Consider the following 24,499-nt stretch of genomic DNA (forward strand, 5'->3'; position numbering starts at 1 on the left):
CTGCTTTTGGCTCTTTTAGGTCTCTTGAAAGATTGGGTTGAGTGTGACTGTTTTTTCTCAAATATATTTCAGGTTTCCTCAAGCAAAGCTGAAGCCAAAAGTGACTCTGAAGACAAGGTAGGCAGATTCCTCATTCATTCACTGCTCACTAGATGTTTTTGTCACAGGGATTTCCTCTTCATTGTGTATTACTTTTTCCCCAGTTGTTGTTGAAGTTTGAAGTAATTGAAAATACTTTTCCCCTGTGAATACATTTGAAAGGAAGATGGGAATAAACAGTGCAGCTCTTCATATCATCTGTTACAATCAAAGTCTGAACTGCTGCATTTTCTGCAGGCTTGATGATGACTTGGCAATGCTTTTGGTTGTTGCTCTGACTTGTCCTTGATCTAAAACTTTTAGTTCCCTGCAGTGAAATCCTCTGGAATCCTCAGAAAATTCCATTTTTGCTCATAGAACAGAAGTTTTTCTTGCAGTGAGACAAAATTCAATTGACACACAGAATAAAACCCTAAACAAGGAATTTTTTTCCATGCAAATATTAAGTGGCCAAAATCCCTAGAAGAGAAAACAAAGCTGCTGATGCCCATATCTTTCAACCTCTTGTCCCATTCAATTTTTGCTATCACAGAACACACAGAATTGCAAGGGACCCCTGAGGATCATCTAGTCCAACTCCTGGCCCTGCACAGGACACATATATGTATAGCCTGGTACTAAAATGAAGTCAGTCTTTGGTGAGGCCACGGGGGATACACATCACTCCCTGATTATAGCCCAACAGCTCTGCAAATCACCAGCCAGGGATAAAGTCTTCCAAGACATTGAGAAAAGGCAGTGCCCAAACTGCACTGGTTCAGTGAGACTTGCAGCTCTTTGAACAAGGAGTGAAAAATGTGGTTGCTCAGTGCTGTTTGCATACCTGACCCTGTCATGTGCTCCTGGAGCAGGTGACTTCTGGTGCTGGTGTGCTCTCATTTGGAAACAAATATGCTGTCTGGGTTTGGTTTGCTATCACACCTGGGAGGGTAAACAAACCTAGGTGACTGGCAGGATATGCAAACTCATTACACAGAGGTGAAATGGGAGTTCTCTTTTACTAAGAATTCTTTTATCTTCACTATCTTCCTGATATGACACTGTCACTTAATTAAGGGGAAAATATATTTAAGAGGTTAATTTATCAGCTGTCACATTAGAAAAGCTGCAGATTTTGAGCTGAGAGGAAATAATGGTTATACTTTTCCTGGGAAACGACTTGTGCCTTAATGGTGAAGTCCTGTCGAGTGAGGCTTTGCCCTCTGTGCAGTCAGAGCCTCTTCAAGTGCTGTGAGGCTTTTTGGGGAGTGCTGTGCCTTTCTCATGGCACATCTGAGTTGGAAGGGATCACTAGAATCATCAAACTCCAGGCCCTGCACAGGATACCACAACAACCCACCAGCTGCCTGAGGGTGTTGTGCAAAGGCTCCTGGAGCTCTGTCAGGCTTGGGGCAGTGCCCATTGCCCTGGGGAGCTGTTCAGTGCCCAAACACCTCTGAGGGAAGAACCTTTGTGTTTTCTAGCACCAAGTTGCCCTCAGCAATGCCTCCAGCTCTAACCAGCTGGCTGAAGCCTTGTGTGCTTCAGCAGCCTGAGCAGACCCTTAATGACTGTCACTGCATCCATGGTGAGGTAAAAAGTCATTTCCTTGGAGGAACTGATCCTTTGCAAGTCATACAAACCAGGACATGAGGAGCAGATCTGCCCCAGACCACTGATCTGAGCCTTCTGTGGCAGATCCGCAGTTGTTCCCGTGTCACTCTGCGTTGGGAATGCTGAGAATGATGCAGGATCCTGCAAGGGCAAAGGGACAATTAAAATGGGACTGGCCACAGCCTCTTCATAGCACAAAGCACTTGGGGACTGCCCTGAGGGACACAACCTTGAGGCCAAGATCTCAACTTCCCCTGCTCATCTGTCACTTTCTGTACTCTGGAGCTTTCCAACCACCCTCTAAGTTGTGGCCAACCCCAGTGCTTGTCCATGCATGGGGCAGCCCCAAAATTCTCATGTTGTGATTGTTGGAAATGTCCTGTGCAGGGACAGGAGTTAGAATTTGATCCTTGTGGGTCCCTTTTGGCTCAGGATATTTAGTTTGGGAGGAGGAGGAAGCAACACTCAGTCAACACTTTTAGTAGCAGTTGATGATGACTATTTTCTGATACTTTCATTTTTAACTAAGTTCATGAACATCAGTGCAAACTAGAAATACTTTCTGTAGCAGCTCATGAATATTCATAGTGCCCTTTCCTAAATAATGCATTATGCAAAACACTTGAAAGTCCCTATTATACTGCAATAAAGAGTTTGAAAATATAGTCCAAGATTTATATATTTGCCTATCTGAAAATCATAAATCCAAATGAACTGAAAATACAGAAATCTCAGTCTCTGTGGGATTTAGGTTTTGATTTAATGGAGATTTTAGGGGAAAATTGTGGTTTAATTTGGAATTAACTGTGTTGCCTTAGCTTTTCTTTTACTACTCACATGAAGAAAAGTCTAAGCATTACTGAGGAATCACTCAGAGGAAAACCTGATCCACTGTGCAGGGCAAAAAGGGAAATGTTTGCTTTCAATACTACATGTGTGAATGTCTGAATGTCTTTCATGAACCAAATACCTTGGCAATAAGTTCTCAACTGTTGCACAAAAGGGATGGAAGGCAGAGAAAGGCCATGGGGGACAACCTGCTCCGAAGACACCACCAGAATCCCCAACCAAAGGCACCAAGAAAAAGAAGGCAGACAGTCCCAGGCTAGGACACAGCACTTTTAGCAAACTCTTTAGGCATAAGGTCTGTATGAACCTCAAGCAAAGGCAGAACCCTGAGCAGTAACAGATGGTTCCTGTCACAGGGCAAAGCTGTTCCATGGGTAACTGCAATCAGCCTCTGGCCAGCTGTGCAGTGCTCTGAGAGCCACTGCCTGAGCATCACTGTGCCAGGTCTGATGAGAACCATCCCCATGTGCAATATCCTCCTGTGAGACCATCTGTGAGCTCAGGGTTCTGGCACAATCCCACTCACCTCCCCCGTTCTGTGCTTCCCAGTCACCTCCTAACCCTGACTAAACCTCCCTGGCCACTAAAACCAGCAATCAAATCAAGGGGGCTGAGAAACAATGAGTTGTGGAGATGTGAGCAGAGTCTGCAGCTGTAGGACAGATTGGAGAGCTCAGTCCAGCTCCACTTTAGGCCTAATGATGATTAACATCCACCATCATGTGGCTACAACTGGTCAGTTGGGGTGTCTGATAAGGCACAGAGAAGGTTGGAACATGGTTTTTCCTGCAGGAATAGCTATTTCTCACTGAAAGCATGAAAAGTAATCATTGGCTGAAGCACAAGCTTAGTTTGGAGGATAAAAATCTGGTTTTGCAGTGTTCAAAATGCCTGATTTTCATGCAAATGGTTGTTTCAGAGGGTATTAGCTTTTCTCTTAAGCAAAACTTGCTGAAAACCTTTGGTCTCAAGCTCTGTATTTTGTGTTTCTGCTCTCTCTGCCATGCTGCTGTGGCAGGGAAGCAAAGAATCATAGCTTTTAGCCCAAGGAATGCAGCAGCAGAGACCCTTTCACTGGGGGAGGCAAGTGTTTAATATTCAGTGCTCCCTCCAAACACCCACGTGGAGTTGCTTGGTGAGTTAGGGGCTTTATAGTTAAGGGCACAAGTCAAAGGGAGTTCTCTAATGCATTTTCCAAACAAAAATGTTCTTTCCACTGCCTCATTTTTGAGATGAAAAATGTCATCTGCATATTGCTGAAGGAATAATAATAATATTCTCAATGGTTTTAAGCCTTTAATTCTTGCCAACAGCTTTAAGATCTCATCTTGTATATACTACGTTGATGCCTAATATTTTATTATATCATTATAATAATGATATTTTGATATTTAATGCCATTAAAACATGAGTTACTTGTTGATAATGAGTTAGAGTTTCCTGGTAAAAGCCATACCTGGCTAGTGTTTTTTAAGGCTCTTGTGCAACAATTAATCTTGCAGTGAGTTGTAGGGAGAGATGATTTGCTTTCACTGGAATATTTAATGGAACTTTAAAGACTTTTGGTCCTGAATTAAAGCAATTATCTTGAAAGAATGCAATAACATTACATTTTTACCCCAATAAAATCTGTCTTATGAAATGTCATTACTTTGAAAATAGCTTTTTCTTGTTTCCAAGTTTATTTTAAGAGGGTTTTTTCCCCCACACAGAAAATACAGAAGCAATAACTGAGACAGCATTTATGGCATATTAAGAGTAAAGGGGATGGATGAAACTGGTGCCACCAGTTTGCTTGTAAAGCTGATTGAAAGTGGCAATTCAAACCAGAGCAGTGAGGTTTCAGGTAGGCCCTGAAATTAGCACTTTAGTATTAAAAAAAAACATGGTTTTCTCTTTTCCTTTGCAATGCTTACCATGATGTGTGAACTAGATCAACAGGCAACCAACTCCTTTATTGGAAATTATCATTTTAATCTATGTATTTGTAATCTATGATGTTAATCATTTCACCACCTCCTCTGAAAGTTCTTTCTCTGCAAAATACACTTCTCTGCACCTTAGTTCAGATTAGGTTGACTATTGGGTTAGCAGAAACATTGTTTTTAGGTCTCCTGTGTTACCTGATTACTAACTGTAAAGCAACTTATGAATGTTGTCTTCAAACTGCAATGTGCATCCTACCCCAAAGCCATAATCCAGCTTGACTTGGCCATCTGACCTCAGCCATGAGTTTGGGTGGCATTCAACCCTTGGCTCCCTGTCTGCTCCTTCACTCCCATCCATGAACCTCTGCCCTGCATTCCATGCCAGTTTTGCAGTGTAACTGTGCTGATTTATGGAATCTTCACCTGGAAGAGAAGGGTTAATTCCTCCCTTTCAGCACCAGTGCTGGTGCCAGTCCATGGCTTGCTCTTACCACTTGCTCTGGATCCTGTTCATTTGAGCTAACCACAAAAAGGGTCTTGGCTCCTGCAAAAGAGCTCTCACCTATTCTTTCAAGGAATCCCCCAAGCCTGGGGCAGGCTGCCAAAACAAAGGGTGTTTGGCTCAGTTTTTGCTGCTGGTTTTGGGGTATTTTTTACAGCTCAGGTAAAGCTCTGCTGGGTGTGAAGGTCAGGAGATACTGGTGTGCAGCACTGCCCAGGAAGGAGTTTAACAAATTGCATCTCTCCTGGCATTGTGTGTTTTGATGAAAGTGGGAGACCCATTCCTGAGAATGATATTTTTACAGAAGAGCAAATCCCACCCAATGCACAAAAGTGAGTGAGGATGGGCTAAACCAACCCCCAGCACCTGCAGAGCTGCTCTTTGCAGAGCTGCTCCTCCTGAGTTACTGCTGTTCTGTGCCCTTGGCTTCCAGGCAGTTATCTGTCTGTAGTTTTTGTATCCCAAAAAGCAAAACTTCCTGGTGTGCAGCTCCCCTGTGGCAAACACCCAGCTCTGGTGTGTGTGCACTGAGTATTGCACACACAGACCTGGCACAGAGAAATCCCTGCTAGCATCTTCAAACCCTGTCTGATGCCTTACCTGAACAGAATGGGAAAACATGGCATGTGGGAATGGGGATACAAACAAACATTTTTAAACAAGCTGAGGGCTACAAGCACAAAGCAGGTGAACACCAGGTAGAAAGATTGGGAGCTGACAGTCCCTGGGGCAGCTTTGCCACAGCCAGGGATCAGTTCCCATGGTTGCAGGAGCCAGGACATCCACAAACCTCTCCTAAAACTCAACTCAATTGTGACAGACAATTCCTGACCTGTGGAACTGCTGACGTTGCCTCAGACAGATTTGTCTTTGTGTTTTGTTTCCCTTCAGGCTGCAAAAGAAACCCAACAGACAACCAACACCAAAGTGAGTAGGATGGTTGGAGTTCCCTGTGAGTAACTCAGGCAAGGGGGAATTGTTCTCACTGTGGTTTTCAGTCTCTGTCAGTTACTCAGCTGTTATGAAGGGTGGGTTGCTGTGTCCTTTGCTCAAGTTGTCACTTAGTTTGAAGGGCAGGGATGCAGTTTGTGAGCTGTCACCTATGTGATGTGTGCTCACCTGCACCAGGTGATGCCTGAAGATGCTACAAGTATCTTGTCCTCCACAACAGTCTGTGTGTCTGTGTTTCTCTCTAGAGGACTGAGCAGCAGCCTGTTACCCCTGTGAAATCAGATAAAAATGTCCCTCCCTCTCAAGAGCCCCAGACAGTGAAGCAGAACCCCAAAGCCCCTGAGCCTCCAGCCCCACAGCAGGCAGCAGCCAGTGAAACCTCCAGAGAGGTGATGAAGGAGAAAGCATCAACCACTCCTATGCCACTGAGCAAGCTCTTCTGGAAAAAGGTACGTTGGGAGCTGGTCCATCCATCCCACAGCTTCATCTTCATGCTGCAAGGGCAGTGATTGCTAAGTAGAGTCACAGCAAAGCAGCCAAACCTGCTGAAATGAGCAGCTCCCACTTGCCAAATGACTGATAAGTGCATGTACATGCAAAGCAGCCAAACCTGCTGAGATGAGCAGCTCCCACGTGCCAAATGACTGATAAGTGCATGTACAAATACACACCTGCCTGTAGTGCTCTTGATGTGTATGGAGAAGAAGGAATGTTATTCTCTGTCAACTCAACACACTGGTTTAAAATCCCACAGAGATCACATCATTCTTTACCAAATCACACTATTAATAGAGAGAGATGGGTATAAAAACTCATTTCAATTTTGGGAGCCGTTTGCTTTAGTTCTAAATGTCTGAAAACCTGGAATTTGGTGGGTCTGTTCTTATTCAACAAAAAATGTTCCATACCAGAGTGGGTCAGTCTTTAAGTCTGAGCTTGATGGCTTGGGAAGAGGGAGGTTGGGTTGAGAGGTTGGACCACAGGACCCACTGTGCTCCCTTCCAGCCTAACTGATTCTGTGAAGTCACATTATTCCTCTGCTTGAATAATGATTTATACTAAAATTAGAACTCTGAAAACGCAGTTCCTCTTTCCATGATCCTTATGGTTTATAAGCTGAAGGTTTAGTCTTCCCTCACTTCAATTAAAAGAAGGGCTGTATTAAACTTTACTGAATCACTGTATGTTGAAAAACTGCTTTTCTGGGCTTCTGCTCAAGTTCAAATCCCAGAAATTAACTGCTTCCAAGCACTCAGATGCTGCCTGAGTAGCCCTGTAGCTTCTTTAGCTGTGTTTTCCCTCCTGAGCTGGGAGGAGACAATTTGGCTATGTTATTTCTGTGAGAAAAATGAAGGTGTTTAGATATTTACAGAGTAAATGTGCTTGAAAATGATCGAAGCTTGAAACATTTGGGACTTAATTTCTTGGGGAACTGAGTGAATCAGGTACTTGGAATGAAAGGAAAGTTGTGAAGAAGAGGGAGAGGGGAAGGGTTTTATATAGTTGTTGCTACAGAAACCTCCTCCTCTGGGTAGTCTGGTTTATTTGAAAACAGAGCTGGGAAGCAGGATGTGTGCTGAACATCAGGATGGAATAAGGAAAAAGAGCCCTTTTGGCAGGCTTGTGTCAGTGTAAAACAGAAATAAATCTGCTCTGAAGTCAGTCATTTCATAAGGAAGTAACAAGGTCTTTTTAAAAAGAAAAAGCATGGAAGAAAGGAACAATTTCTTGCAGAAAAAAAAACCAGTGAAAATGACTCCTGTGGGGGAAGAATTGGTGGTGCTGGTTTAAAAAATTAATCTGATAAGGTTTTGGTAAGATTTGAAAACCTTGTTTTGAACTATCAACCCAAATTAACATAGTTAGAGATGTTTTGCTGCTCTGTTTAACATAGGCTCTGCCCACAGGGAGCACCAGCTCCACAAATCATAGAATCATAGAATCAACCAGGTTGGAAAAGACCTCAAAGATGATCAAGTCCAACCCTAGATCTCATATCAGAGCTAAACTAGGTCTTGGTACCTACTCTGAGCACCTTTTACTATCTCCATATGAAGTCCTTGGATCTCAAACATCTCAAGGGTATAAACTTTGTCCCAATATTGTCTTTCCCTCCTGTGACTTGATAATGCTGCATTTAATTTCTTCTACATCAGCAGCAGCTGGTTCTGTCAGTGACTAGAAAGGTTTGTGGACAATTCTCTAAACTCCAAGCAGATTTTTGTCATTGCCAAATATATTAAGGGCTGGTTAAAGCATTTACACAAACGCACTGGATCACAATAGGATGTGAAATCTGAGCTGTGTAAAATGAGCCTCTTTCTGCTTTTAGTCGAATGGGTTTGGAGTCATGCTGAGACCAAATGTTTTTGCAAGTTTTCTGGAGTGAATTTCTCCTAAGGAATTTAAAAAGAATCTGCCATGTTGAGCACTGAATCCTTACCTGGAAAAGGCTGATGGTGCTTTACTGTTTTCCTCACAGAGAGGAATATTCTATTTCTTTGATGAAAGACCCTGTGACCCAGTCAGCTTGAAGCTAAAAAAAATGAGGATAGAGGTATAAAAAAAAAGTCCTTAGACTATAGGTTAGCCTCAAACTAAGTTGATCTGAAGATTGTGTCTATTTTTTCCTGCAGTGATTTTTATCTTTCTGGCAGGCTTAATGCACTGTCCCTTTGCTGAGCCAGAGAATTGAAGCTGCAACTGCTCAAATAGGTGTATAATTCAGAGTCAGGCACTGTTTTCCTTTTGAACTACCAAACAGCAACCACAACACTCAATAGCTCCAGGATTCAGATCCAGCCTCTTAAATCTCCATCTTCTGATGAGCTTTCACTTCAAAGTGAAGCTAATGAAGTGCCTGTCAACACGTCGCAGTTAATGCTGCTGCTCTGACTACAGATGAATAAATATGTAAAGGGAAAAAAAACCTCCTTATTCAGCTTCTCAGCTGGGAACCACTTTGTGTTTGTCCTGTTTCCTGATCAGGCTGCACGAGGATTTTCAGAGCTGTTACTCAAATGTTTGTCACGTCAGCATTTTTTTTTTATAAGGAATACTAAGAGAAAATTCCAGTGAGTAATTTGCAATATTTGTGTTGGAAAGCTGGTTTCAAGGCCTTGGGGATATCTGATCAGGGCAGAGAAACATGATGCTTCATTTTGATCTGATCAAAGCAGGCCAGGAGAAATGGTGGAAGGTGATCAAGGCAGCATTATTCAGGCTGTCTGTGAACCAGCTCAAAAAGCAGATATATTTTCTTTAAAAACGAGAATGTTAAGCTGTTGTGACTCTGTTGCCAGATGACATCTGCAGAAAAATTTGCCCTTTTTTACTGAGGGGCATTTATGTGCTGACAGTACAAGCAGTAAAATGGTTAGCTCTGAGGTGAAGCAGAATATAGGACCAGAGGGTGGTTTGGGTTGAAGGGATCTTAGAGAACCTCTCATTCCACCCCCTGCCATGGGCAGGGACACCTTCCACCAGCCCAGGTTGCTCCAAGCCCCATCCAACCTGATCTGGCGCCCTCCCAGGGATGGAGCAGCCACAGCTGCTCTGGGCAACCTGTGCCAGAGCCTCAGCACCTCACAGGGAACAATTTCCTCCATATATCCAACCTAAATTCTCCTCTTTCAGTTTGAATCCATTTCCCCCTGTCCTGTCTCTCCAGTTACTGATGAAGAGTCCCTCTCTGGTTTCCCTGTAGCCCCTTCAGACACTGGAACCCTCTCCTGAGGTCTCTACACAACCTTCTCTTCTCCAGGCTGAACAGCCCCAACTTTCTCAGCATGTCTATCATTCAGATGTGTCTCCTAAGCAACTTCATGGCCTCTTCTGGACTTGCTCCAGCAGTTCCACGTCCAGTATCACCTTTTATTGCTAAGCCTACCACCATCCTCTGCCACAGGAAAGCCAAGATAAATATTTGGGTGGAGCACGTGAGATAAACATTAAAATTATCCAGGATTTGCCAAGTTCCTGCAGTAGTTTACCTGTTTCCATCCTGAAATGCACAACATCTATCAGGCAGGAGGGAGGAAAATCCTGAATGTTTTTTGCTGGATGAAGGAACTCAAAAGAGAATTCCCCATGGCTGAAGGAGTGAGGAAAGCAGTAAGCAATGGCTTTGAGGGTCATTTCAGGACCTTCCCTCCCCAACCCAGTGTGGTCAGACCTCCCTTTGGGCTGGTCAGACTTGTGTGGTGGAACTCTAAGCTCACAGTGGTTCATAGTCTGAGCTCTTACAGCTCAAGGTCTGCTGAGTGGCACTTTCAGGTCACAGGAGGCTTTGGGGTGGAGGTGTGAGAGCACAGTGATGGCCAAAGCTGAGCTGCCTTAACTGCAGCAACCTCTGTTGTCTTTGCCTTGGCACAGGAAGGTGGGTTAGTGTCTCTCTAACCCTCTCTGCTTCCTGCCTGGGTGTCTGTGAGCAGCAGGAACAGCTCTCAAGCACAACTACTCTTTTAAATGGAAATCTCTTCAGCAAAAGGTCATCTTGCCTATATTGTTGAAAAGAAAAGCTGCTTCATAAGGAAGGGATGAGCCAGGGAAAGAAGAACTGTTCCTTGTGTCTAATGAAATGCAGTGAGAGTGCCAGTTCAGACTCCAGCAGGAGATCAAAGCAGGGTGTAGTGTTTATCTCCATTGAGAGGAAAGATGCAGCAAGCAGAAGGAAAACTCTTATCCAAGTTATCCAGGTCATAAAATAAGTTACAGTCTCACAAGGCCACAATTTGTATGGGCAGGAACCTAGATAAGAAAATGGTGTAGTAATAGTTTCCCCAATCAGAGTGTCTGTAAGAACCAGAAGATATCTTAGAGTAGACACAAACCTTCCACCACAACTGTTATAATAAGCTTATTGCTAAAAGAAAATGAAGGGACACTCATTTAAGAGAATGTGAAACCTTTCCAAACACAGGGAAAGAAAGAGCCTAGTAAAAGATTCTTACAGAACACAATAAGCAAAGAGAAATTCAAATGCTATTTTGAAAAAGAAAGCAAAGTTGTTGTGTGACAGGAAGAACAAGGGATGGAGCTCATCTTACTTCAAACAAATGTAGCTCGAAATGGTTTCTAAATTTGGCCTTTAAAACAGAAGAATAAAATAACCCAGCAGTACTTCTGTCTCTGTGGTGCATAACTGCAATAGCTGCTGCCTCAGGCTGAATGTGTTACAGTTTGTGTTGAAGGAAACTGGAGGCAGAATTTGGACCTATAAATGCAGCAACCTCAGCTGAGGCAATTTATAGGTATAACTTACTGTTATGAGAACATTTATTGAAGCTGCAAGAGCTGAGCTGTTTGCAAATTATTGTTATATACCAAGTTCTTCCTCAAATTAGTCATGAGACTTGCTATAACTGTTGGGTTTCTCCTAGGTGAAGTAAAGAACTGAGCCCTCTGCTCTAGAGGACAGTTTAGGTTAATGTAATGTCACTCAAAATTTATTGAATTCATCTTGTCCTATTTCACTTTCCATTCCTGCCAGAGACACCTTGGTGATTTCCTTGAATGCTCAGATGGAAATTTTTCTTCTAGTTTTTTAGGGGGAACAGGAGCAAAAATGAAAGACTCTGTTCTTAAAAGTATATCAGAAAACCTTTGCTGGAAGGGGTTTTCCCACTGACTTACACAGTGTTCTCTGCCTCACCCAAGGGTGTCATATACCATGGGCATGTGGTCAGCTGGATTGGAGAAGAGGATTTTGTTATGTCTCTAAAGTTTCCTTTTGGCCCAGCATGTCTCAACACCTTGACTTGATTGCAGAGAAGTTATGGAACCTCCAGCCTTGGAGCTATCAAGAGCTCAACACAAGTTCCTTGGCAGATTTGAGCAGGAGGTTGGACCAGGCCTTTATAGATGTCTGTAAGATCCCAAAATCATCAGAGAAAATCTTCAGCATCAGTTATTTCAGCCTTGCTGAGGGAGGTGTGGTATACAGGAATGATTTCTGGAGATAATTAGAGTAAATCTGTATGATTTTTAATAGGAAGCCTAAGATCCTCTGGGATGACCTGATTGTGGCCTCCCAGTGCCTGAAGAGACCACCAAGAAAGATGGAGAGAGATTAATGACAAGGGCCTGGAGTGACAGGACAAGGGGGAATGGTTTCACACTGGCAGAGAGGAGGGATAGATGGGATATGGGGAAGAAATTCTTCCCTGTGAGGTGCTGAGGCACTGGCACAGGTTACCCAAAGCAACTGTGGCTGCTCCATCCCTGGGAGTGTTCCAGGCCAGGTTGGATGGGGCTTGGAGCAACCTGAGTCAGTGGAAAGTGTCCCTACCCATGGCAGAGGGTTGGAAATAGATGAAGGTCTCTTCCAACCCAAACCATTCTGTGATAGTTTGCTCCAGGTGAAATTACCTGCTTATTAGCATAATATTAGGGGTTTTTTTCTGGCAGAAAGGAAGATATTTCTTTATATAGTTACAGTGAGATGGGAATTAATTAGTGATCCTGAGAGCACAGATGAATGTTATTTACCAGGACAATTATAAAAGGCAGAATAGCCAGTTAAAAATGCATTTTCAGCCTGTGCTTCCACCTCCCACAGCAGTAATGGACCTCCTGCTCCTGTATCCTGCTCTGCACAGGTCTGGCTCAGTTAAACAGAGTGTTCCCAGGATAGCCTTGAGAAGGCTGTGGAATGAGACATGCAGGAGATGAATCAATAAATCTTCTGGGGATCCATATCGCAGAGGAATTTCCAAACCCCATGCCTCTGCTTGAAGAACTGTTATAATAGAAGGAACTTTCCAGTAGCTCACAAAAGCTCAGTGGGACCCAAAATCCTTCTCTAAAGGCCACGTTGCTGAGTACCCAGAGCTTTTCTTGAACTGCAATCAGGGTCAGCACTATCAAAGAGGGTGAGTGTGACCCATGGAATTAGGTGAAGTAATAGATGAGCTACTTAACTACCTTGTACCTCGAGAAGTCATTTATATCTGTGCACCAGGGGAGAGGAGCTGGTGGGGAGGATGTGACCAGCCTGAGAATGCTGGGCTGGGATGCTGCACTCCTGTACTTCCCTAACAAGGATGTTGTACAGTTTTAATGATTAATAATGGCCATTATCTGTTTTAATTAATCTTATTTCTGCTTTTGTGTGCACATTCCTGGGTATGATCTTGCTCATCTTTACTGGGTTTACCTGAGTGTTATCTACTCGGGACATGTTTTGCTGTAATTTCATTTCAAGTATCTTTTAAATTGAAATCAAAGCTAAATACTTGTCTTTGAGAACTGGTGCTGCAACTCAAGAAAGGCTATTTCTATCATCAAGGTTGTAAGAGACTTTTAAGATCATCAAGTCCAACTATTAACCTGTCACTTCTGTAACCCCTAAACCAGATCCTCCAGTGTCAGGTCCAGATGCCTCTTAAACATCTCCAGGGATGGTGACTCCACCACCTCCCTGGGCTATATTCCAGTGGCTTCTTCAATTTCTATAATCTGGTGGGATTTGTACACTTGTTTGCTGTTTGGAATTGGGATGAATCAAATTCCTGAAGCAACATGCAGAGATCAGTGAAGCCAAAGATGCTTTCGTGCCCCGTTTGCTCCTGATGTACCAACTCCCTGCACTACTCCAGCACTTTGTAACCTCCTTAAGACCAAATCCTCACTAAGTCTGAATGTTTTGTCCCCTTTCTTAACATTTCCTAACCTCAGAACTCCTCGGAAGAAGCTGAGGCTGTAAGCAGTGAAAAAGCTGAAGTGGCTTTCGAGGCTGTGGCTCCCGACAGAGATGAGCCAAAAAGCCACAGAAGTGAAACCCAAAGGAGCAGAAAGCAAAACCCCCAAGGCAAACCTGAGGAAGTTTTTCAAGCTGGTAAGCGAAGCTCTTCTCCCCGGGAGTGCAGAGGGAAGCGATCCTGGGGAGGATTGTTGGGATGCTCTTTGGAGGGCGCAGGGATGCTGCTGCAGAGGATGCTCTGTCGCTGACCCCCCACGTCCCATTCCTCATCCTGCATCTCCCTCTCGCGGCTCCTCCAGGAACCTTCGCGGCTGCCGAGCAGCTCTGCTCGCCCTTTCCCACTCCCAGGTGGCCCAGGGAGCTCCAGGGGTTGAGCCACCGAGGAAACCTCAGCTCCACAAACCCCTTCCCTTGGGGAGATGCTCCTGGAGGAATCCATCTCCCAGCCCACCTCCCGCTGGTCACATCAAATGCTGTATCACCTTGAGTTCTGCACTTGCTTCAAAGTGTTGTATTTTTAGTGCACAACTGGTTTTGGCAGGTGCTGTAGGTTAGCTGAACTGGCATGCACAAGGATGCAATTGCTGCTGCAGAGTCCAATAGATAGGGAAAATAAGGTATAAAGTAGTTTAATCCACTTTCCCAGAAGACTGGAGGGAAGAAGGAAACCACTGAGGTGATCAAGTGGTTGATATCATCTTGTGGCTGGAGGTGTGAAATTCTCCTGATGAGTTTGTCTACAAACAGCCAGACAGGATTCCTCAAAAGAGTCTAGAAAAGTGGCCAGGAAAGAAAATCCCCCAAGTCTAGAAATAACACTTCTGATTAAAATTATAGCAGGCCTTGAGGATTTATATAGCAATGAATCTATTTTGGCAAAGTTTACAATGTGTAGGGACGAGTTCTATTTATAATCATGGCTGGTTTATTTCCAGGCAGTTTCATGGTGCTGGGGATCAGAGTGGCTTAAACATTCAAATGTGAACTATGTAGTTTCTCATCAGCTGCTGTAAGGACCAGCCCAGGGAAGTGCTGGGACATACCTGTGAGCAGTCAGTGGCAAAGGCTAAAACTCATGAGTCAGACCATAGGAGGTACAAACCACAAAACAAACCCTGCTTTAGTTTTTACTTCCTAAAGATTAGTTTTTCTTTTCAGGTGTTCATTAGCCTCAGCTCAGACTGGGATGGGTGTATTTACCTTTGTTCTTTGGAGTTACTTTATTCCATGGCCACTGTGGTGTATTTGAGGAGTCAAACATTCCTCATCTCAGCCAGTGATTGTGCACCCAACCTACTTCTGTCAGAGAATTATAGAATTTAGGAGTTGGAATGGATCTTACAGATCATCTAGACCCACCCCCCTGCCCTGGAGCCTCACTAGATCAGGTTTCTCAAGGCTCATCCAACCTGGCCTTGAACACCACCAGGGTCAGGGCAACCACCACGTCCCTGGGCAACCTCTTCCAATGTCTCACCACCTTTATAGTAAAAAACTTTTTTCTCACATCTAACCCAGACTTTTCCTCCTTCAGTTTGAACCCTTTGTCCTATCATTGCAGTTCCTAACAAAGAGTCCACATAAGAGTTCCTAAAATCAGTCAGTTTGGAAAAACATCAACCTCATTCCTAAATCTGAGGGGACTTGTTGTCATCTTGAATATAGTTCTGTCATCATGGCACATGCTAAGCATGCAGAAAGGGATTTGGGAACAGCACTAATGTCTGTGGTGATCCTGACTTCAAATCATGTCACCCTACCAAAAAAAGGCACCCATTAAAAAACTAAAGCTGCTCCACACCCATCTTAGTCACCATGGAAGAAAACAAAGCTGTGTTAGAAGTAGATGTAACACTGCCCTCATCATAACAGGGATTTCAGCCAGATTTCAGCCTCAAAATACACAACCAGTAGACAAACATCTACCCACATGGGAAACGGAGTTTTATTAACTCTGTAACTGGTTTTGCAGCTTTTTGAAACCTTCGGTGTTAATCTGCTCTGCTTTTGGCTATCAATTTCCAAACAGAATAAAAATATTGTGTTGGCCCAACTTAACTTTCCTTCATAATTCATGAAAATATAGTAAAGATAGCCTGTCCTCACCCTCTTCCCTTCAAAGATGTGTCAATCCACATTTATTGGGGCAGAAAAACTTTTGGGAAGCTTTAGGCAGCAGCAGCAATCCTAACTGAGCAAAGGCAAGGAGAGGAGGTCAGCAGTGCTCTAGAGAGAAATCCTTGGGATCACTGCATACACATCTTGCTGGCAGCAAGAGGGAACTTTGTCTAGACCTCAAGATCTTTACTCTGCTATTTTTAGTTCAAAAAATAAAAAGAAAGATGGATTATCAGAGTTAAAGCAGGGTTGTTTTTTTTCTGTGTTTTTGAAGTGTTTATAGGGGGGAAGAAAGTAACACTGATCACACTGTTTTAGCACAAACTCTTATTTCTGAAGGCGTTTAAGGACTTGCTGAAATAGATACCCGAACTAGATCTTATCACAACACATCTTGGTATGCTCTGGACTGGGTTTGTCTCCTGCAGTGTTAAGGCAGACCACACTGTGCTTCCTCCCCTCCTTTGCTGCAACCTCTTGCACAGATAAAGCCCCACGAGCACAGACAGGCAAGAGGCTGAGCAGTTCCAGAGGGAGAATTTGTCCCACCATTTGTGGCAAGTAATGAATTGTCATGGAGTGGTTTGGGTTTCTGTCATGCTGCTGCTACAGATCGATTTTCTGTGGTTTCTTAGGAAAATCAGAGGCTGAACTAGGTCCTTGTAATAACATTGTATATAGGATTGAGCTGATACTCTGTTGTGCTTCAAGTTACAAGTGTACTTAATAACACTGTACATAGGATTGAGCTGATGTTCTGTTGTGCTTCAAGTTACAAGTGTACAAGCTGCAGAAAACCACAACTCTGCCTGATCTATCTTTAGAACAAAAGTCACATCCTTTCATTGTTTTCATTGAACTTATGCAATGTGAAATGACATTTAAATTTGGGCACTTTGAAATTCTGGAGTTTATTTGGCACTTTGCTGCTCCTGTACATAGGATTGAGCTGATGTTCTGTTGTGCTTCAAGTTACAAGTGTACAAGCTGCAGAAAACCACAACTCTGCCTGATCTATCTTTAGAACAAAAGTCACATCCTTTCATTGTTTTCATTGAACTTATGCAATGTGAAATGACATTTAAATTTGGGCACTTTGAAATTCTGGAGTTTATTTGGCACTTTGCTGCTCAGTTCTGTGGCTCAGATTGTGCTCAGGAGAAAAACCACGTTGAACCCTCTAACACATTCTTAATTACAAATGTACACACGATTCCTGTTGTGACTAATTGTAGCTGAACCTTCCTCTAATTGTCACAAAGCTTGTAATAATAGGGTTTTCCCACTGTTAAATCTAAATGAAAACAGGGGATTGTACCTTAAAAAGCTACAGCAGAGTCAAGGTTTGCTCTGAGTGACCTTCCAGTGCTACAGCCTCAGGGTCTGCTTGGATTGTCCAGGCTGGGAAGAGCAGGCACCAAGGAGGACCATCCTTTAGATGTTCATAGACTGAAAGCATAAACTGGAAAGCAAAAATTGGGGAAAAATAATGGATGCTGATGATAAAATATATAAATATGCTTATAAAGCTGAGTGGGTTTTAATTATTCACAGGACATGCATTTAGTGGGATGGTTAAATAGAGAGGAAGTCCCACTAGATCATGTAAGAGATTTGGCTCTGAAAAGCAAGCAAAATCTCTCCTCAGAACTACACTGATAGCATTGTCTTGGTTAGTGGCTGATATGATCTCTGGTCCTCCGAGACCTCATCCATGTGTCTCAGGCCTTACTGGGAAAATTGACTTGCAAGAGAGAATCACATGGCCAAAAAAAAAAAAAACCAGCAAAAATTTGTCCTGGAGCTGTGAGGATTTCAGAGCAATTGGTGGAGTTGGTCCAGCCTCACCTTGAATGTTGTGTGCACTTTGGAGCACCACAATATAAGAAAGATATTAAGCTCTTAGAGAGTATCCAAAGGAGGCAATAAAGAGGGTGAAGGGCCTTGAGGGGAAGCCATAGGAGGAGCAGATGAGGTTACTTGGGCTGTTCAGCCTGGACAAGAGGAAACTGGGGGAGGGGAAACCTCATCACTGGATGCAACTTCCTCATGGAAGGAAGTGCAGGGGCAGCTCTGACCTCTTCTCTCTGACAGTCAGGGGTAGAACCCAGGGAATGGTCTGATGTTGTGTCAGGGGAGGTTTAGGTTGGATGTTAGGACAAGATTCTTCCCCCAGAGGTGTTTGGATGCTGGAACAGCTCCTAGGGCAGTGGGCACAGCCCCAAGGCTGACAGAGCTCAAAGAGTGTTTGGCCAATGCTCTCAGGCACAGGGTGTGATCCTCAGGGATGTCCTGTTGGACAGGAGTTGGACTAGATGATCCTCAAGGGTCCCTTCCAACTCTGATCATTCTGTGAGTTTCTGAAGTGTCTGGGTTTGGTTTAGTGTTGCCAAGAGTGGCCTGAAATCAAACCTCAATTCATGTGTGTTGTCTTATTTGAATGAATGCCTCAAGCAGGAACCCTGGGAGAACTCCTGTAACTCTTTGTTATTGTAGTCAATGAAAGGTGATGGAGAGACAACCAGGGCAGCAGAGGTAAATGGCTCCAGCCCCACTCACCACGTAAGTGCCTGGACTTTCCCATCTGCTGGTGATGGGTTCTTTCCTCATCTGCTGGTGATGGGTTCTTGCCACTTTCCATACTCCCTTTTGAAACAGAAAATCACTGAATGACAAGTGCTACATGGTCTCTGAGCTTCACATCTTTGCAGATTTCTTCACTTATCTATTTACTTTACCTGTTCATACTATTACACAAGATTTTAAAGGATCACTATCAAGAAAAAAAGCTTTTCTGCAGGTGTGTTCCTGTTCTTATAACAGTTTGATTCCTATCTCTCTTTTACACTCTGCATATACTTTGGCTTAGGCAGTGAAACTAAATCAGACTAGCTAGAATCATTTTTACTCTCTTGATTTATTTCTCTTCTGAGGAAAGGATCATTTAAGTGGAAACTCTATAAAAGAGAACTGAAAGTGAGAAAGAAAACTCTGCACTGCAATTTAACAACAGCCATGAAAATCTCTTTTCTTATTCTCTTTTTGTTTCTTTCATTCTTTGCTCATAAAAGCTAAAGCAAAACTTGGGGTGTGACATTTACATTATATCCTTCATGGCTCTCAAAGGCTTCAGCAAAATCACATTTTCATTAGGACTACAAATACTGTTACCTTGGGTGAGAGCCAAACCCTCACCTGTTGTAAGTCAAGATACCCAGGGAATTACATTCAGTAATGAGAGCTAAAACACACATTCTGTGCATTGACAGAGGATTTCCTCTAAGAGCAAAACTGAAGTTGTACTGAAAATTGACTTTTCAAAACAGCCTTTTGGAATTAAGGGTAATTTTCTCACTCTGCGTGTTTTCACAGTGTCCTAGCACACCAAGGTTCATCTTTATTCACCCCAAATATTGAAGGTCTTGTGACATTTGTTCCTTATTTCATGTTTTCACAGTGTCCTAGTACACCAAGGTTCAGCTTTATTCACCCCAAATATCGAAGGTCTTGTGACATTTGTTCCTTATTTCACACAAGAGGTTTGTGAAGTGATTTGGGTAAATCACTAAAAGTTACAATCCTGGATCTACTTTTATTCTCTTAATTAGCAGCCACTTTCCTCCCATCTTTGTACATCAACTTATTAGTCTTCTCTCCCTTGCCCTGGTGTAAGTTTTATTGCAAGAAGAGCTCAAGGCAAACTGGATCTGCTGTTGACTTTTTCCTTTTTTGGGATTTCTGTGAAAGGATCTCCTTAAATGATGCTCTCATAGCTCTGGAATGTTGTGATCCTTCTCCACTTCTCATAACTGCCATCCTGAATGCTGCAGAGATGATTTCAGCACTGATCCAAAACCTGCAGATATTTTGGCCTCTGCCTTTTTGCCCTTAAAAAGCAGCTTGGGATTAAGGTCTGCTGTGATGTGATGGGGAAAATTCTATCCTGTTCCTCTTTTTTTTCCTCTTTATTTCAGTGGCACTGTTGGTGTTGAGAGAGGAAAAGCAGTCTGGCAGGTGCAGCTCCCCCTCTAGAATAAGAAACATTAACATGTTTCATTATTCATAGCCTTCACGTTGTATTTCCTGAGCTGCTCCCATCAATATAAAATATGCCAATTTCCTGCCTTTCAAGGTTAATATGAAACACCTCAAAGAGATTATCTGATAGGATTTTTCCCCCCCTCTTATTTTGCCTGGAAAATGTATTATGAATATGTTTTAGAAGTGTTTTGTTTGACTAACATCAAAGGCCCAACCTGCTCACAGGAATAGTCCTGGTGTATCCTGCTCAGGTCTGGCTGCAATGCTGGATATGAGGCACCTACACAACCAAGTGTGTGTGGTGAGGAAGACACTAATTTTACACCCACGGAGCAAACCCACAGATTTCACAGTGTGTTAATGAGGGTTAGAAGTTCTTCTGGTACCTTTGAACTCGGATATGTTAAGTCTCAGAGCTGTATTTTGGGTGCTGTGGTGGTTTGTGAATTAAATGTACACGTTTGCAATTGCACCAGAGCAGCATTTCAAAAATGAGCTCAGACAAATAAAAGTAAGAAGGATCTTGTTAACTAACCAACAGAGCAGGAGCTGAGAGCTCCCAGACTGAGAGTTAAACTGAGTCAGATGGAAAGAGACAAGGTTAAATTTGCCTTTCATAGAATCATAGATTGTTAAGGAGTTGGAATGGATCTTAGAGATCATCCAGCTCCAACCCCCTGCCCTGGGGAGATCAGGTTGCTCAAGGCTCATCCAACCTGGCTGTGAACACTGCCAGGGCTGGGGCAGCCACAGCCTCCCTGGGCAACCTGTGCCAGTGTCTCACCACCCTCACAGGGAAAAACTTCTTCCTAAAATCTAACCCAAATTTCCCTCTTCCAATTTCTCCCCATTACTCCAGGCAAAAACATCATCACTTTCTACCCTCCAAACAGTGACAGTTGCATTGTCTCCTGCTCTGGTTGCCAGATATGATTTTTCTCCTGTGAACTTCAAACATATCCCACACTTCTCTGAGTTCCAGAATATTTTCCTTTGCTATAAATAGATGCTCTGTCACTGTTTTTCTTTGGAATATTTGCTGCCTCTTCTTTTGCACTTGCACATGATATTTTCTATTATGCTGTAACCTTCCACAACCAAACTCTGTGCTGTTAATTTTTGCGTGGAGTGTTGTGGTTTTATAGCTGATTTGGTTTTATCCTTAACTTTATGGTATCTTTTGCTTCTTTTTCTCTCCCAAATTTTCCTCCTTGCACTTTTTGGGTGCTTTCACGGGCTGGGATGCAAAAACTGAAGGAGTCTGTGGGCAGTGCATGGTTGTGACTCTGCCTGTCTCCATGCATGTTCTCTGCCTCCCAAACCACCTTCAGCAGAGACACAGCCATAAATAAAGCAGATCTGTGCAGGGATGGTTTGATCTTGCAGCCTTTGCTCGTGTGAGTAATTCTAGCAGCTCCCTGGGAGTCCTTCCCTGAGCCAAGGCTGCAGGAGTTCATCCCAAGCTCTGTAAATGAAAACCTGTTGGCCAGCAGGACTTCTCCCTGCCAGGTGGCCTTTCATTTTTGAATGTATTGATGGATCTCCTTCCAAAACCGTTGACATTCCTCACTAAAAATAACCATTGTTTGAACCTGCTTCAGACGCTAAACGCCACGGAGAGACCAGTTGCCCCAGCTGAAGGAGAACCTGTGGGCCACAAGAGCAAAGAGAGTTCAAAAGACAAGAAGGCCCCAGTGGAGCTGAGCAAGCAGAAAGGCAGCAAACAGGAGAGCAGGGAGCAGCCAGACTCCAGGGAGCAGCAAGGAACCGACACTGACTCCATCCAGAACGGAGGAGACACTTCCAAGGAACACTCCTACAAGAAGACAGAGAAGAGACAGTCACTTGGAGGGTTTTTTAAGGGCCTTGTATGTTAACTTCATCATCTTTTTAGCCATTTCCCAGCTGATTTAAGCACTCACCCTGCAGACTGGAAGCCATGGGGGATTTGTGCTTGGATCAAGTGCAGCTTCCCCATCAGCTTGCAGGGCTAAGGCAAAACTTTGCTGCTGTTTGCAGCAGAATTTGGGCAAAGGCAGGAAAATTTGAGCCTCAGGGTACTGATTCACAGGCAGGTCTGGTTTGCTAATGGGACAGCTCTAATTGTTCCCACACCCCTGGGGTTGGGGTTGATGCCTTGGCTGCAGGGATGACTCAACTTCTCCTGTAGCAGGTACTGAACCACCTACAAATGGCATTGTGTTTACTAGGGAAAAGTGGAGGTGGTGCTGGTTTACCAGAGCAACCTGCCTGCCCTGATGGTGGTTCAGCTGCTGCTTCAGAGCAATTGGGACATCCCTGCAAAGACAAAATCAAGGGTGGGTGGGAACAACCATAGTGGTCACAAGATAAGCACCTTGTGTTAGAAATCACTTATTGACTAGTTAAGGCACAGGAAAACTACAGGTGGCATTTTTTTCTTCTTGCTTTTAGTTAAATCTTGACCTAAATTTGCTATGCTGCCTTCACTGAAACCTGAAATGTAGAAATGAAAGAGTTCAGCACACTGAAACTTTGAGTTTTCATAAGACTTAGTGTCACTGATGCAACGAGTGATTCCTCAGAGCATTAAATAGATGGAGAGTTATTTTTCTGCTTGGCCATATGTAGAGGCTAATGTAGAAACAGAAGCACAGGTTAGACCTGGAACTGCCTCTCAAGGCTTTTTATAAATCAATGGGAAAGATGCACCTTGCTCCTCTTTGCTCACATTGCCACAACAGCAATGAATCCACAGCACTATGGGGTCATTTTGAGCATCTTTTGGAAAGATGCAAAGTGCAAACTGAGCTTCAGCACAAATGATGCAAAGAAACTGAGCAGATGTGACTGTTACCTGCAAGGATTCCTAGTGAATCTGACTGCCCTGAGAGACATACAGCTGGTTTTCCCTTCCTTCCCTCCCTCACTTCTGAGGCTGTTGGGATAGAAACAGAGCTGGACATTCCTTCAAGGAGAGAAGTCCAGCAATACAGATTGAAGTGGTAACTAAGAGCTGAAATGAGCCCTGTTAGGGCCCTGGGTTATAAAGCCAGGCTGCCATGCACACCAGTGTGACTCACTCAGAGGCAGATGTTTTTCCACATCAGAAATGTGTAATTTGCACACATTTCACAGAATTACTGTGTATCCTACAGAGAGCAATTTGCATTGCCAAGAGAATGACATGTTCCAAGGGGAGTTAAAAGATTCTGCAGTATAGATTAGCAACAGCTCAGTTCACCTTGTTGTTCTGGGATAAAATCTTGGTCCACCATGAAGCAGTGGATTTTCCTGTAGTTTCAAGTGGGAAGTGCTCACCTGGAGTAACTACCAACTTGCATTGGCTTCCACTCATCTTGGCTTCCAGTGAAGCCACGAGGAGAAATCTTCTTGCTTAACATGATGTTACTAAGCCAAGATATTGTTATATGGATCTGTGAACTCACTGAGGCTATCAAACAAACACATGCTAATGTGTGTTTTTCTTTCCTCACCCACTTTGCCTCCAAATTCTGGCTGAATTTCCATTGTGCACAGCATTGGTGCACATGTGTAAGGTAATCCAGTCACAAACAAGGTGTGTTGGAGTCATATCCTGCTCCCCCCAGCAGTGAGATCAGGAGTTGTCTTACCTAACCCACTCAGATGGTGGTGACAGATATCTCGTGTCAGCTGGAGGGGATGGAGGCAGCCACATTTTTCTAGCATAGGTTGTCCAGAAATGAGGCAAATGTTGACTACATCTGTTATTTCTGGAGATAACTGAGATTTGTTTCTCTAGTCTGGAGATTTCTTTGTCATAATCTCACTGGAGCCTCTGTGTGAGAAAGGGTTTATCTGTTGTCCATCATGGTTGATGTTGTGTGGTGTCATTCCTCCAAGCTGTATCCAAAAATCTTGCCTAGAGTTTAACAATAGATATAAATTCAGAGTTATTCCAGAAAGGGAGAGGTGAGGAAGTGAAAGCTTGCAAAGAAATATGGTTTCAAGGGTAAGTCCATGAAAGACACAGAGAGGCAGGAAAGGTGTCTCAGATTCAAAGGGCAAGAAAAAGCTTTTAGATCAAGACAGGAGATTGTGAAGAGGTAAAAAGATTAGTGGGGGGATAAAACACTGAATAAATGTAGAGGAAGTAGAGATGTTCTGTGCCAGTTTGGCTGTATAGTCACTTACCTTCTGTTGCAATGGTATTCCTGCAGCTTCCCTCTCCCATCAACACAAAAAAAAACCTTAAAAGAAGGAAGTTTTGATAACACTATAGCTGATTTGGTCAGTTTATTGTACTTTTAAACTGGCAAGAAAAAACTAACCCCACAACGAATTCTGTGTATGAGAGGTCTCTCACATAAATAACTACCTCTCCTTGAATATCCCCAGGATTACCCATCCCTAAGAAACCTAGTACTGCAATGCTCCTAAAAACTAATCTCCACATCTCCTAGGTGATCAGACTAAGCCCCAGGAAGGTGTAATCATTAATCTCAAAGTATTAGATCTCATACACCAATGTCAGAATTTCCATTTCAAGATAACAGCTCGAATATCTGGTAACAACTCAGCAGAAAAATTCAGCTTTATGCTGATGCAATGGAAGCAGGAGATATTTAACAGGGGATGCAGCAACTCCCTGTGCCCACTGAGCTCCTGTTCAGATCTTTCTCCGTTTAACCTCACTCTCTCCTGAGCCTGTTGATTCCTCTGGGAAAGGGTATGGAGCAGGAGGATGTCACAGTG

General features: G+C 43.4%; 1 protein-coding gene across 1 annotated transcript in view; it reads left to right on the plus strand.

Annotated features, from left to right (window-relative positions):
- Window positions 1-24,499, plus strand: part of BCAS1 (breast carcinoma amplified sequence 1) — a 38,878-nt gene that overhangs the window by 12,084 nt on the left and 2,295 nt on the right. Inside the window, 8 exon segments of the mRNA XM_009071193.1 lie at window positions 73-117; window positions 2,696-2,836; window positions 5,863-5,898; window positions 6,168-6,371; window positions 13,600-13,679; window positions 13,681-13,759; window positions 18,239-18,304; window positions 21,385-21,651. Coding sequence (XP_009069441.1) covers window positions 73-117; window positions 2,696-2,836; window positions 5,863-5,898; window positions 6,168-6,371; window positions 13,600-13,679; window positions 13,681-13,759; window positions 18,239-18,304; window positions 21,385-21,651 — 918 coding nt within the window.

The sequence above is a fragment of the Acanthisitta chloris genome, unplaced genomic scaffold (genome assembly GCF_000695815.1).
Source record: "Acanthisitta chloris isolate BGI_N310 unplaced genomic scaffold, ASM69581v1 scaffold1563, whole genome shotgun sequence".
Taxonomy (NCBI): domain Eukaryota; kingdom Metazoa; phylum Chordata; class Aves; order Passeriformes; family Acanthisittidae; genus Acanthisitta; species Acanthisitta chloris.